Genomic DNA, 16,020 nt, shown 5'->3' on the forward strand with positions numbered 1-16,020 from the left:
GGCACATCAATCATTGGCAATCTTAAACACTGGAGCTCTTTTTCATAAATATAACACATCCCGCAGCTAGGCATTCAATTCAAAAATGAGCTTGGTTCATGAGAGTTAAAAATGTGCCTTGTAGCATACTCTTCTTCTGTCACAATTTCTTTAAATATTATTTTAAATTTCTCAGCTACTGCTTTTTTTTCTGGCGCTCCTGTCATTTACATGTTGTGAAAACCAAAACAAAGCTTGAAGTGATCAAACCAACCTGAGCTAGCGGAGAAAGGTATTGAACCGTCCCCTTTCATTGAATCTGCATACAAGCTCTTCACTTTAACTTAAGTAGCAGCTGTTGGTTTGGTGCCCAATGCAGTTGCTTAGCCTTTCATACATTCTTTCGATTGCCTCTGAGTGGGATCTGGTCCCTCTAGTCATATTTAAGTTAGTGGAAGATTTAGCAGTTTTTCGAACTGATTCATCAGTGTCAGAAATAGCTCTCACAATGGATTCACTAAGTACCAAAGCACGCTGAATGTCACATAACTTCCAACTTTGTTTCTGCTGAGTATGACCTTCACACATACCTCCTTACCATGACAGACAGACTTTCTTTCCTTTTACCCAATTTTTTACACTGTCCAGTGCAATATCACAGCTTTACTGACCTGAACTGAGTATTGACATCTCAACAAATATGACAGAAAATGAATGTTGAGATGTGCTAGCACATTACTGCTACCAGGTACTGTTGACAAATAGCAACAGTGGACTTAAAACTAAAATCATGTACATGTTAAAAATGTGGATAATGAACCCATGTTAAATGGGGTCTACTCATACATAAATACATGTACATACATTTTAATGATAAGTATAAGTATCTTTATGACCACAGTGAGTGCTTGTTATTTTTTAGTCATTGAAACTAAAAAGCTTTATCAATATTCTTGCACTTGAATTTAACATATGCTTACCATTAGGTCCCATAACACTTGGTAAAGGCAAGTTTCTTATTCTAGCATTCGCATCTCCTGCTGTAAGGATGTGGTATTGAGGGTGAATGTTCTCAGCACGCCACTCTCCTAGACGCTGTCAGGGTTTTTTTTTTTACTTTGGACCCGCTACTAACCAGTCAAGTAGCTCCTCTCCCCAAGGTATCACCATATTTGCTGATGATGGCCACATGAGGTAGTGCAGAACCACAGTTCATCCTTGAACACAATGTGACACCATTCGTCTGCAATCCTTGCTCCTGGTCACAGCACCACTCCAACTGCAGCTGCACGGGACAGTAATTCCCTGGTCTGGCTGCTGCTATCTCTGACCAATGGTGCAGTACGACACAGAATGCTGCTGGGAGTCCATTACTTGTTCTTAGGTGGCAGTCACTGATGTGAAGAGGTTGTTGTGTACTTGGTGCACAATATGATGCCGCTGTCACATCTGAATGCCCTAAAAATCTGGATATTGCAGAATTTTACCAGCTGATGAAATAGAGACCCACAATGATGCCCCATTGAAATTCTTATCAGGTGCTGATAATGCAGTCTCATATGAGTACACAGAACCCCCCTTCTCATGCACAGTGATCACTCAACATATAATGCTGTTCACACCCCTTACATACCCTACCAGGCCTCCTAACACTAAGCATGAACAATACTATCAACACTACTGCATTCTGGAGACCATTCTACCTGTCACAGCGAACTGTAACTCTTATCATTTTCATACCGTGTTGTGTACATGTATGAAGTAATGCTGACATCCAACTATGTGTTCTTGATGCTTTACTTTTTTCATCAGGCAGTGTATTACAAAAAACTTCTTCTTTTCACTCAATTAATTCTAAGATGGCTGCTACAAAGGAAACTTTTGATCACCCTATAGATCAAACAGGCTAACTAGTGTCAAAATGTTTTTGGGTACAAATTAGCACTTATAAATCTACTGTCCACATCATTACCCTAAGAAAATCTGTAATAACAGTCACTTGTTTGCTACACATTAGTAAGTATGTGTCCAACTGCAACGTGTGCGTAACAGCAGAAATTTCAGTTGTTGGCCCACTTCAATAAAGAAAATGAGACAGAGCCATAAAATATACATGAAAGTATTAAACAAATGTTTACTACCAATAAATAATTAGGTCTATTAATTGATTCACAAATAATGAGTGTTGTTGTTGTGGTCTTCAGTCCTGAGACTGGTTTGATGTCTCCATGCTACTCTATCCTGTGCAAGTTTCTTCATCTCCCAGTACCTACTGCAACCTACATCCTTCTGAATCTGCATGGTGTATTCATCTCATGGTCTCCCTCTACGATTTTTACCCTCCATGCTGCCCTCCAATACTAAATTGGTGATCCCTTGATGCCTCAGAACACGTCCTACCAACCGATCCCTTCTTCTAGTCAAGTTGTGCCACAAACTTCTCTTATCCCCAATCCTATTCAACACCTCCTCATTAGTTATGTGATCTACCCATCTAATCTTCAGCATTCTTCTGTAGCACCACATTTCGAAAGCTTCTATTCTCTTCTTGTCTAAACTATTTATCGTCCATGTTTCACTTCCATACATGGCTACACTCCATACAAATACTTTCAGAAGCGAGTTCCTGACATTCAAATCTATACTCGATGTTAACAAATTTCTCTTCTTCAGAAACGCTTTTCTTCCCATTGCCAGTCTACATTTTATATCCTCTCTACTTCCACCATCATCAATTATTTTGCTCCCCAAATAGCAAAACTCCTTTACTATTTTAAGTGTCTCATTTCCTAATCTAATTCCCTCAGCATCAGCCGATTTAATTCGACTACATTCCATTATCCTCGTTTTGCTTTTGTTGATGTTCATCTTATATCCTCCTTTCAAGACATTATCCATTCTGTTCAACTGCTCTTCAAAGTCCTTTGCTGTCTCTGACAGATTTACAATGTCATCGGCGAACCTCAAAGTTTTTATTTCTTCTCCATGGATTTTAATACCTACTCTGAATTTTTCTTTTGTTTCCTTCACTGCTTGCTCAATATACAGATCGAATAACATCGGGGAGAGGATACACCCTGTCTCACTCCTTTCGCAACCACTGCTTCCCTTTCATGCCCATCGACTCTTAATAACTGCCATCTGGTTTCTATACAAATTGTAAATAGCCTTTCGCTCCCTATATTTTACCCCTGCCACCTTCAGAATTTGAAAGAGAGTATTCCAGTCAACATTGTCAAAAGCTTTCTCTAAGTCTACAAATGCTAGAAACATAGGTTTGTCTTTCCTTAATCTAGCTTCTAAGGTAAGTCGTAGGATCAGTATTGCCTCACGTGTTCCAATATTTCTACGGAATCCAAACTGATCATCCCCTAGGTCGGCTTCTACTAGTTTTTCCATTCATCTGTAAAGAATTCGCATTAGTATTTTGCAGCCATGACTTATTAAACTGATAGTTCGGTAATTTTCACATCTGTCAACAACTGCTTTCTTTCGGATTGGAATTATTATATTCTTCTTGAAGTCTGAGGGTATTTCGCCTGTCTCATACATCTTGCTCACCAGATGTTAGAGTTTTGTCAGGACTGGCTCTCCCAAGGCCGTCAGTAGTTCTAATGGAATGTTGTCTACTCCCGGGGCCTTGTTTCGACTTAGGTCTTTCAGTGCTCTGTCAAACTCTTCACGCAGTGTCGTATCTCCCATTTCATCTTCATCTACATCCTCTTCCATTTCCATAATATTGTCCTCAAGTACGTCGCCCTTGTATAGACCCTCTATATACTCCTTCCACCTTTCTGCTTTCCCTTCTTTGCTTAGAACTGGGTTTCCATCTGAGCTCTTAATATTCATACAAGTGGTTCTCTTTTCTCCAAAGGTCTCTTTAATTTTCCTGTAGGCAGTATCTATCTTACCCCTAGTGAGGTAAGCCTCTACATCCTTACATTTATCCTCTAGCCATGCCTGCTTAGCCATTTTGCACTTCCTGTTGATCTCATTTCTGAGACGTTTGTATTCCTTTTTGCCTGCTTCATTTACTGCATTTTTATATTTTATCCTTTCATCAATTAAATTTAATATTTCTTCTGTTACCCAAGGATTTCTACTAGCCCTCGTCTTTTTACCTACTTGATCCTCTGGTGCCTTCACTACTTCATCCCTCAAAGCTACCCATTCTTCTTCTACTGTATTTCTTTCCCCCATTCCTGCCATTTGTTCCCTTACGCTCTCCCTGAAACTCTGTACAACCTCTGGTTTAGTCAGTTTATCCAGGTCCCATCTCCTTAAATTCCCACCTTTTTGCAGTTCCTTCAGTTTTAATCTACAGTTCATAACCAATAGATTGTGGTCAGAGTCCACATCTGCCCCTGGAAATGTCTTACAATTTAAAACCTGGTTCCTAAATCTCTGTCTTACCATTTTCTGTCAGTATCTCCAGGCTTCTTCCGTGTATACAGTCTTCTTTTATGATTCTTGAACCAATTGTTAGCTATGATTAAGTTGTGCTATATGCAAAATTCTACCAGGTGGCTTCCTCTTTCATTTCTTACCCCCAATTCATATTCACCTACTACGTTTCCTTCTCTTCCTTTTCCTACTACCAAATTCCAGTCACCCATGTCTATTAAATTTTCGTCTCCCTTCACTATCTGAATAATTTCTTTTATTTAGTCATACATTTCTTCAATTTCTTCGCCATCTGCAGAGCTAGTTGGCATATAAACTTGTACTACTGTAGTAGGCGTGGGCTTCGTGTCTATCTTGGCCACAATAATGCGTTCACTATGCTGTTTGTACTAGCTTACCTGCATTCCTATTTTTTTATTCATTATTAAACCTACTCCTGCATTACCCCTATTTGACTTTGTTTTTATAACCCTGTATTCGCCTGATCAAAAGTCTTGTTCCTCCTGCCACCGAACTTTGCTAATTCCCACTATATTTAACTTTAACCTGTCCATTTCCCTTTTTAAGTTTCCTAACCTACCTGCCCGATTAAGGGATCTGACATTCCACGCTCCGATCCGCAGAACGCCAGTTTTCTTTCTCCTGATAGCGCCGTCTTCTTGAGTAGTCCCCGCCCGGAGATCCGAATGGGGGACTATTTTACCTCCGGAATATTTTACCCAAGAGGACGCCACCATCATTAACCATACAGTAAAGTTGCATGCCCTCGGGGAAAATTACGGCTGTAGTTTCCCCTTGCTTTCAACCGTTCGCAGTACCAGCACAGCAAGGCTGTTTTGGTTAGTGTTACAAGGCCAGATCAGTCAATCATCCAAACTGTTGCCCCTGCAACTACTGAAAAGGCTGCTGCCCCTCTTCAGGAACCACGCGTTTGTCTGGCCTCTCAACAGATACCCCTCCGTTGTGGTTGCACCTACGGTACGGCTATCTGTATCGCTGAGGCACGCAAGCCTCCCCACCAACAGCAAGGTCCAGTACCCTTGTTCATCAGTTCTTAATCATCTTGCTATTGTATAACTTTACTTGTGCTATTACTCAGATTATTTTATTTACAACCTGTAAATGTTACCAGCAAAGTCTATGTGTTATCTGTTAAGTTTTGATTCAACAGTTATTGGTTTTTACTTACAAGTAATATGCTCTCCCAAGCCATCCATCTTATAGGCAGCATTGCCCAGTCTTCAAGTTTATAGTAGTCTGCTGAATACGGACTGCGGCTCATTCCAAAATAGGAAACTTTGATGTGGTAGTTCTTGCCAACTAAACAGTTTCTAAAATAACAAATACGAATTTATGCTTAACAACACAACTACAACTGAAAACATGAATTTTAAGAAAAGTCACACCTGAATACAACAGTAAATACTGCACAAATGGCATATATTTTATACACGGTAGGCTGAGAAATAACGCAACAAGTATCTAAGAGTGAGCTGGGCCTAAGAGAGAACGAAAAATGTGCTTTAATACAAATGGCCTACAGCCCTTCCACTTCTGAGTTACAGTCAGTGGTATGTTTACGATGTGTTACAAGTAGCTGTTCCTTGAACTACATCCTCAAATATGTGTAGTGTACTTTTTTATTTCTTCTTGTCCTTTTATGAACCAACTGAGCAACTTAAGGTAGATTTAAGTAAAACTCAACAGTGGCATATGATCACTAGAGTGGAAGAAAAGGAAAGAAGAAAGATAAGGTTTTAATGTCCCATCAACAATGAGGTTGTAAATAGTCTTCATGGGTTTGCCAGATCACGTTGTGCAAATTCCACAATATATTCTCGGAGCAACTGTCCTCCATCTTCAGATGGTTCAACCTTGCTGGTGGCTAGGTACAACTGAAAGTATCCACATGCCCACGCCCTGTTTCTAGAACATGCTTACGAAGAACGTGCAGGTGTTGAAATCATGCATGCATAATGATTTGCAGATAGATGGTGCCATATTCAAACCCTCTCTGCCAAAAATCGCAGAGCGGCTCTCCTGTGCATGCGCTGTACGCTGTGTTTGCCAACAGTGTGGCCAGCCGTTACTTACCAACAGCCGTACTAGACCAATGTTATGATGGGCCTGTTACCAAAGAATCTTCATTTTCGCTTCGTGATTTAATAGCAGCCAATGCAGGGTTCCAGACTGTGCTCAGTTGAAATCCCGCATTCTTGTTGATGAGATTATCGGCTGTACGGATATGTTTTTGCTTCCTTAATGATGCAATCCCAGAAAGATAATGCCTTAGATAAAACTTCCGACTTTTCATAAATCATCCGATGTCCTGTATTCAGACAGTGTTCCGTAACTGCCGACTTTTCCGGTTGACAAAGGCGTGTATGACACTGATGTTAATTGCAGCATTCTTGTACTGTGCAGCACATCTGGCCTATATACTTTGCCTCACATTGACAAGGAATCTTGTACACACCACATTTCCTCAGGCCAAGGTCATCCTTAACCAAACCCAACAGGTTTCTCAGTTTTGCGGATGGTTGAAAAACACACTTAATTCCATATCTTCCAAGGACTCTTCCGATTCTTGACATCATAGCACCAAAATATGGCTAAAAGGCCAGCTAGAGTGGTGGGTGTCTTCATATCTTCATTCTGCTCCATAGGTTGAATTTGAACGTGAAAATGAAGATTCTTTTGTAACAGGATCGTCATAACATTGGTCTAGTGCAGCCGTTGGTGAGTATCATATGGCTGCACGGTTGGTAAATGCAGCATACAGCGCACGCACAGGAGAGCCGCTCTGCGATTTTCAGGCAGAGGGAGTTTGAATATGGCACCATCTATCTGCAAATCATTGCACATGCACTATTTCTGCACCTGCACATTCTTCATAAGCATGTTCTACAAATGGGACATCAATGTGCAGATCCCGTCAGTCGTACCTAGTCACCAGCAAGGTTGAACCACCCGAAGATGTCAGACAATTGCTCCAAGGAGATACTGTGGCATTTGCACAATGTGATCTTGCGGCAAACCCGTGAAGACTATTTACAGCACATCTGCTGGGAAAGGCTGAAGAGTCACAAGAATGAGGTTATAAGAGATGTGTGACAAGCTCAGATAAGGAGGGAGAATGGGGTATATGTGGTACATACATGACTTTTTGGAAGGAACAGTGCTGGTATTCACGCTGATCAATATACGGAAACCTTGTACACTTACATCAGCTTGGCTAGATAGGAATTTCAATACCTTTCCCCCAAAATGCAGAGTCAGTCTCTTGTACTATGTCTATCAGTCATTGCAGTGTTATATAAAGTCTAATGAGTTTACATGCCAAAGTTAAATTATTAAAAAGAATTCAAGGTTGCTTCCAAGATGTTCAGAAAGTTACTTTGGTAGAGGAATCTGCTGTCAATGGAAGACTTCTGTACACCTAAAGATTTCAGTACACAACACAAATTTGAACTCTTCCAAGAGAGGACTGATCTGGAATATCTTGGAAGTAGTTCCCAAAATAGTTGTATTTTATTCTCAAATTATGGACAATAACTAATTAGGAAAAATAACTGTTTTGCAAACTTTTTCTGTGCTTGCTGATACTGAATGACAAATTATGAACAGTGATTTGCCTTTACATTGACAGACTTTCTACTCAAAAATGTTTTCGAATCAGTTATTATCCAATATAACTAGTAATGAACAGAAACAGTGGTTCTCGGCCTGGGATGCCACACACTGCTGGCACTACCCACCAACATTTGGTACTGGTGGTCATTTTCATGTTCACCCCAACTCAGCATGGTAGGAAGTTGTAATGAGTAGCTGATATAGCATTATGCTTTCTTTGTCCTAGTTCCTAAGAATAGCACAGCTGACTGGTTATGCATTTAATCTCCAGTATTCAGGTCTTTATCTGCAGGTGGTACAACTTAATATGCAAATGAAACAGCTTAATATGAAATTTACTGTCTTAATTCATGATTTTGATGGTCTTCCTCATAATTTGTCAGCCAGCAAGTTAGAATTCTGAATGTTGCAGCTGCAGCAGAAAAAAGAAGGAAGAAAGATTAGGGTTTAATATCTAGGTGACAAGGTGTTTAATAGATACAGAGCACAAGCATGAATTGGAGAAGGATAGGGAAGGAAATCAGCCATGTCTTTTTCAAATGAACCTATCTCAGATATGCCATAAGTGATTTAGGCAAGCATTAGTAAACCTAGACCTGAATGGTCAGATTTTGATTCAAATTGCTGTCCTGCCTCAGTCTTTTCCTTCAAATGTTTTCTCATAACATTTTCAGCATGTATATCAGTGCTGTGTCACAGATGTTCTTGAATTACGTCAATATTCCTTACTCTTAGGGCTTCATAAACACCCTCTTGAAACTTCCATTATTATTTACAGGGGTTGGGCAAAAATACAGAAACACCATGAGAGATTCATACTTCAACATAAATGCAGATGCTAGCTTTTTTTACCACAAATAAGTTCTGTGCAATGTCCTCAATACATTACGAGTGTCAATATGGTCAAAACATTGTTCTGTGTAGTCGTGAGTGCATCATGTCAGAGTTAATGAATTCGACCATGGGAAAATGAATGGGCAAATTGTTAGTACTTGTATGAAGGGTGCTTTCATAATCAAAGTAACTGTTGTGTTTTCTGTTTCAAGAGGCACTCTATTGAAGATTTATACCACATGCAGGGAAAGTGGAAAAACATCACCTGCTAAGTCACAACCCAGATGGAAGTGTGTATTGAGTGATCCTGACAAATGGACATTCATGAGGATTGTGGAGAAAAATAAGATGGTGGCAGTTGCAAAAGTCACTGCAGAACTAAATCTCACACTCTTGAACCCTGTCAGCACCAAAACAACTTGGAGGAAGCTTCGTAAGCTCAGAATTGCAGGACAAGCTGAAATTCCAAAACCACACATCAATGATGCCAGTGCCCATAATGAGAAAGCATAGTGAGTCTTGTTTACATCTTCTGGTTGAGTTTATGTCTGGCGTATGCTGCCCCAAAACTTACGATGCACACTGCTTCTTGCCAAGGAAAATAAGGTGGGTGTTTGGTGATGATTTGGACAGCCATATCATGGTATTCTATAGGCCCCACAATTACTCTGCAAAGCTGCATTACTGCCAAGGATTATGTGGTCAGTTTGGCTGATCAAATCCATCCCGTGGTACAATATTTGTTTCCCAATGGTGATACTATGTTTCAAGATGACTGGGCCCCAGTTCACACAGCTTATTTTGCCAAGGATGTTATGCTCCACTGTGGAGAGAAGGGTGCACATTCGCTGTCCACCTCCATCATCATTACCTGAAATTGCCACTATTTTGAATGAAGAACGGTACAAGGTTCCCTTGAAAACCTTACAGAACCTGTGTTTATTCATTCCAAGATAACTGAAAGCTGTTTTGAATGCCAATGATTCCTACACTGTTTTATGCATGGTAATGTGTTGTTTTTTGGTGTTTCCACATTTTTGTCAACCCCCTGCATGTGGCAACATCTGTACTTCTATGATAATTGAAAATTCTGGGTGAAGCATAAGTAAATCTCTGAGCAAAGGCAAAAAAATCACACTTGGAAGAAGTAGAGAGTAGACAGCAATCATAGAAGCAAGACATCAGACATAGTAAATCAGTTTTCAAACACACATTCTTACTGACAATGGGTCACATCAAATTTTTGTTGATGTTTGTACAGCTATCAATTATTCAGTATTACTTCTACATGGCATTTGCTTGTCTTGACTCACTCCGTTGTAAATACACTTCCAGTTTATTTAATCAGCTGTATTTATTTGTGCTATGTACTAATAACACATTTTTACAGCAGTATAAACAGATAAAAATTTCCCAAACTTCCTGCTGTGCCAACTGGTTAATTATCTATTAGATTTTGACAGAATGTGCCTTGGCTACTGTCAAGCAGTGACAGTTGCCTCTTGACAATGCTCAAGAAATGCTCAACTAGAAGCTCATGGATATTTAACCACTTGACATTACCAAACGGTCATGAAAATTTTGTCAGATTATTTTTGCTGTTTATTGTACAATATCTTATTCATCCTGGATTTTCCATTGTCTGATTTTGTCAACTTCAGAGTTATATATCATCATCTTCAGATATGCATATGATTGTACAAACAGTAGGATCAAATGTAGCAAAGAGGAATAGCTCCATTTGCCTCAACTCCACTTCTTATCTAAATTCTATTTTTTTCTTTTCTGTTATCTTTTCTATACATAATACAAATAGTGTGCAAAATCACCAAATTCTTATCCAGGGTGTATTTTTGTTACATTATTCAGAGCAGACATGTAGTTGATAATGACAGTACAAGTAATTTGTGTAGAAACAAATGATGTAGTGAGATATCCAAAACCTGTCAATAAAAATTCAACCCTGTTTATAATTATTTGTTTTACGATTGAAATGCCCTATTTGAAAGACCTCATTTTATTCTTTAGAAAAAACAGCTTTGTATTTTCTGAAAACCATGAAATTCAAAAGTACAGCTATTGAAAATTATTGGTATTGTAAGAAGCCTACAATTGACTTTTAATCTCCTCAGTTCTCATGTAATGTTGATGCTACAGTCAATTTTTATTTTTTTCTAGCTTAGGCTGTTGACTAAACTTGCTGTGCCTGACAACAAACACCCTACAAAGGAATTATCTGAACAGGATGGAAATCAGTAGATGTGATGCACATGCACAGATAAAACAATTGATTGAAATTTCAGAAAAATGGATGCACATGCACAGATAAAACAATTGATTGAAATTTCAGAAAAATGTATGATTTACTCAAGAGAAAAAGCTTCATAAATTGAGCACATCAGTAACGCATTGGTCTACTTCTGGCCCTTTTGCAAGCAATTGTTTAGCTTGGTATTTATTCACAGAGTTGTTGGATGTCCTCATGAGGGATATCATGCCAAATTCTGACCAAATGGAGCTAAATTGTCAAAATCCTGAGCTGGTTAAAGGGCCCTGCCCTTAATGCTCAAAATGTTCTCAGTTGGGGAGAGATCCAGCTGCCTTATTGGTTAAGGTAGGGTTTGGCAGGCATGAAGACAAGCAGTGTGCAGGCATCATCTTGCTGAAATGTAGCCCATGATGGTTTGTCATGAAGGGCAACGAAATGGAGCGTAGAATATCGTCAACATACCACTGTGCTGTAAGGGTGCCATGGATGACAATCAAAGGGATCCTGCTATGAAAAGAAATGGCGCCCAAGAGCATCATTCCTGGTTGTTGGCCTTATGGTGGGAGACAGTCAAGTTGGTCGCCCACTGTCGTCTGCATGTTTTCAGACATGTTATAGGCCTGGGGTTCAGCAAGCTAATACCCACACATATGGCAAGAGTTTCTACTGCTTGTCTTCCTGCTTGCCAAACCTTACCTCAGCCAAAAAGATCATCAGAACTCTCCTCTACTGAGAATGTTTGGAGCATTATTGGCAGGGCTCTTCAACCATCTCAGGATTTTGACACTCTGACACACAAATTGGACAGAAGTTGGCATGTCTCTCAGGAGGATATCTAACAACTCTGTCAATCAATGTTAAGCCTAATAACTCCTTGCATAAGGACCAGAGGTGGATCAACATGTTGTTGACTTGCTCAATTTGTAAAGTTCTTTCTCTTGAATAAATCATCCATTTTTGTCTGAAATTGTAATCATTTGTTTCTATGTACTTGCACCTCATATCTACCAATTTCCATCTCATTATTAGGATAATTCCTTCATGGTGTGCCATTTGTTTTGTCTCAAAGTGTATTTTGGTGAATTACAATCATTGCTTAAATTCAGTATTTAAATTTTATTTTATCGAAGAACAGCACACTGACAACCAGTATAAACTGTAAGTTTGCAGAAATTTTTTGGAAAGCTTTATTAAATCTCAGGATGAAAGTAAAACTCCAAAATTCCATTCATAAAAGTAGAAAATGCTTTCTCTGAGGTAGTTAAGCATTTGTTAATTACACTTAATTGCACTACATGACCTAATGTGGGTTTATATTTTCCCTGTCTTGTAAATTAATACTGAAGGTGACTTATGAGGAACTTATTCAGTCCAGTCGGTGTACTCATGTACAGCAGGCAATAAAATACTGTAAACACAGAACATATTTTTTTCATGCTCACTTTCCATTTGGGTGTGTGTGTGTGTGTGGGGGGGGGGGGGGGGTCGTCAAGAAGACACTACTCTATTACAGCGCCCTGTGTTAACTTAAAACATTAAATTTAAGAGTTTCTGTGAAGATTTTCTTCAGTGAAGTAGAGTTCACCAACAAGAAGTGGCTCTGAGCACTATGGGACTTAACATCGATGGTCATCAGTCCCCTAGAACTTAGAACTACTTAAACCTAACTAACCTAAGGACAGCACACAACACCCAGTCATCACGAGGCAGAGAAAATCCCTGACCCCGCCGGGAATCGAACCCGGGAACCCGGGCGTGGGAAGCGAGAACGCTACCGCACGACCACGAGCTGCGGACCAACAAGAAGTCTTTGAGTTAAACTAGTGGTGGTGGTTATATTTTCGTATGGTACTTGACGGCAATACCTGTTGTGCTGGTGATAAAGTTGTTATGATGAGAATGTGATTAAAAATACATAGAGTCATTTGTGAAACGGACCAGGAAAGGATACTGGAAAACAGAAGCAAAAAGTACTCTTAAGACATGGCTGACTGAACACAGAAATAAAAATGCATGTGCCAGAAATTCAAAATTTTCAAATTTCAGTTAAAAATAAAATTTGGAGTTGCATGAATTCTGAACTATTTGCATCATCTTTTTCGTGGAAGAATAAAATTATTTGATGGATAAAGTATCTTTTCAGATGATAAATGTGTTGTGACAGTGCCACGAGATTTAAAAGTGCCGCTACGTCAGTACGCGAACACGGCGATAGAGGCGCTCCGCAGCTCGGCTGAGCGCGGGAGCGCCACCTAGCTATGAACAGCGCTGGCCGCATGTCACGGCACGGCAGTTGAGTGACAGATACAGAGTTGGTAGTATGAAACTCACAATTGTTTCTATGTTTGTATATCCACGCAAATTATTAGTGAATTGAAGGTTATAACAAAATGTTATTTTGTTGTTTGAGTAAGTGACTTTTAATGTGCAAACACAAATAAAACAGGCTTTAAGTTCCGCTTACAGTAGATTTTTATGTGGGCTATTAATAGAAAAATGCCCTACAAACAAATACTTTTAAAATACAGAACACACTCACCTGGTTGCTAAGTCTCTGTGGACAATTTTCAGAGACTCAAGATATTTCATTGCTGATGCTATCTGCGTGGCCATATAAATCAGGCATCCAAAACTAAAACAGAAATAAAAATAAATTGATAATATAAACTTCCATATAAATCACAAACAGTGGCAAGGTTTCTTATACCATTCTTTATCATCTCTCTCTCAGAAAAGTAATTTCTCTTTCAAGATTTTTTATTGACACATATTTGGAAATGAACTGAATTAACTAATCACATAATTTTGAAATATTAAAAAAAAATGCATATGAGAGAAAGCTGGTGCTAAACAAATTATTATGTGAATCATTGTCATGAAGCTTATGAAAAACTTACATGAGTAGTGGAAGAGCAGTATGGAGAGCATACAGTGAAATAAATACAAAAAAAGAATGTTTAGTAGCTGTGACTTGATGTTATTTGATTTTTTATTTTGTCCTGTTGATTACTCATTATACAAGTTATGTTCTACTAATATAGGACAAGTCAAGTGAAAGAATACGGAATTACAAGAGCATTTTAGATATCATATGTTTATTGCTTTACCTAATTTGTAAGAAAATTAGTTGCAGATAATTTACAATCTGCAGTTTAGGCTATAGGTTTAAGTGAATGCTTAAAAAAAGAGAATAAATAAAAGTACTCATTTTTATCCTAATGACATAAATAAATAAATTTATGTTTTTTATTATCATAATTTAAAAATATAACTTGCCTAAAAACATTATGAGCTACTCTTCTTAGAGGGAAAGTGAAGCCATTGCTATCAACCATGAGAATGTGAAAGGGGATAAATATCTGACAGTCTGGAAAATATCAGTGGCAAATATATGTTGCAAAGTGAAATGAGTAAAAATTAATACTTATGAATTCCTGTAAAAAAATACATATGAATTTCTGTAAAAGATTTCACATGGTTGAAGAAACATACTTATATTCCTCAAAAATGACAAGAGAAAAGACTGGGAGAGGTCACCTACATAGTATTAAAGTTAAATGAACTAGTAATTAAACTCCAGAGAATATTTATGTACAGATATGGATTCCAGTCATAACCCAGAAGAAAATGAGGTACCATATGGGCAAGTGGAATACTGATAAAAGGGAAAATAGGCAAAGTTGAAATTAAATGGAGACTATGAGTAATGAGCTAAGTAACTGTATGGAATGCTACATAAAAACTAGAGCTATCACAGGAGCTGAAGGGCTTATATAATAAAAAAGAAGTAGAAAAAACTCAGAAACAAAACTCTTGAAAAACTCTGACATATCTATAACAGAAAAAAAATACAGGGTGTTCAAAGAAAAGTGTTGAACACTTTGAGAGGTGGTAGTACTCATTGAAAAAAGAAAAATAAGTCCAATAAACATGGGTCTGGAAACACATACTTTCCGAGATAAACATGTGTTTACAGATTGTGCTGCACAACACTGATTGCAGATATTAGCACAGTTGTTGCATTGGTGCTCCATCAAATGTGTCTGCAGGGTATTAAGATGTCGTACTCACAGTGCTCTACCTTTCATTAAGTGGTTTGCAGACAGTCTTGTGGTCCGAGTCATGTTGTAGGCTATGTTAGTTTTTGTTGGGTTTGTGTGCCTTATTATACACACTGTCAACCCTGGGTATGTATCATGGTGTTTAGCATCTTCCAAATGTGGACTCACTTATGTGTTTACTGTTATTTTGCTGTTTGTACATACAAATGGTGTAGTACATTTACATTTTCTCTCTTCCACAACTTGTAGCAATGGAAGCCTACTACTCAAGAAGTGAAATGGTGATGTGATATTCTGCTATGGTTTAGCAAATGGACATAGCCTACCAGCCTGTGCCCTCTATGCTGAAAAATATCCGTAGCAAAGAGTCCCTCTGATCAGCTGGTTCACAGAATTTTCCAGCATCTTAGGGACACTGGTACCCTTGCACCTCGGAAGTCTGACAGTGGACAGTGGAAGGCCTTGCACAGTCTGCATGTGTGATATGGAGGAGCCTGTGCTATGTTCAGTGGAAGAAACCCCTAGGACTAGTGTGTGGCAATCAGCAGCATCAGACACCATGTCCCACTCTCTTATCTGGGGGTTACTTCATGAACAATTGCTGTACCCATATAATCTACAGTGCATTCAGGCCCTAAGGCCACACTATCATCATGGCAGATGGTGGTTCTGCCAATAGCTGTTGCAGAAGTATGCTGCAGATCCATTGTTCACATCAAGATTTTATTTACCAATGAGGAAGGGTTCACAAGAGACAGTGTTGTGAATTTACTTGACCAGCATGTATAGGCAGATGTAAATCCCCAAGAAATTCAGGAAAGAGGGCATCAACAACGATTC

At 38.8% G+C, this 16,020-nt stretch overlaps 1 protein-coding gene across 1 annotated transcript in view; it reads right to left on the reverse strand.

Annotated features, from left to right (window-relative positions):
* The window catches only part of LOC124548252 (discoidin domain-containing receptor 2-like), a 939,799-nt gene that overhangs the window by 44,525 nt on the left and 879,254 nt on the right, over window positions 1-16,020 (reverse strand). The window contains exons 15-16 of the mRNA XM_047125161.1: window positions 13,659-13,751; window positions 5,573-5,714 (exon numbers count right to left, since the gene is read on the reverse strand). Coding sequence (XP_046981117.1) covers window positions 5,573-5,714; window positions 13,659-13,751 — 235 coding nt within the window. The remainder of the gene's footprint in view (window positions 1-5,572; window positions 5,715-13,658; window positions 13,752-16,020) is intronic.

Source organism: Schistocerca americana, chromosome 1 (genome assembly GCF_021461395.2).
Source record: "Schistocerca americana isolate TAMUIC-IGC-003095 chromosome 1, iqSchAmer2.1, whole genome shotgun sequence".
NCBI classification, from domain to species: Eukaryota; Metazoa; Arthropoda; class Insecta; order Orthoptera; family Acrididae; genus Schistocerca; species Schistocerca americana.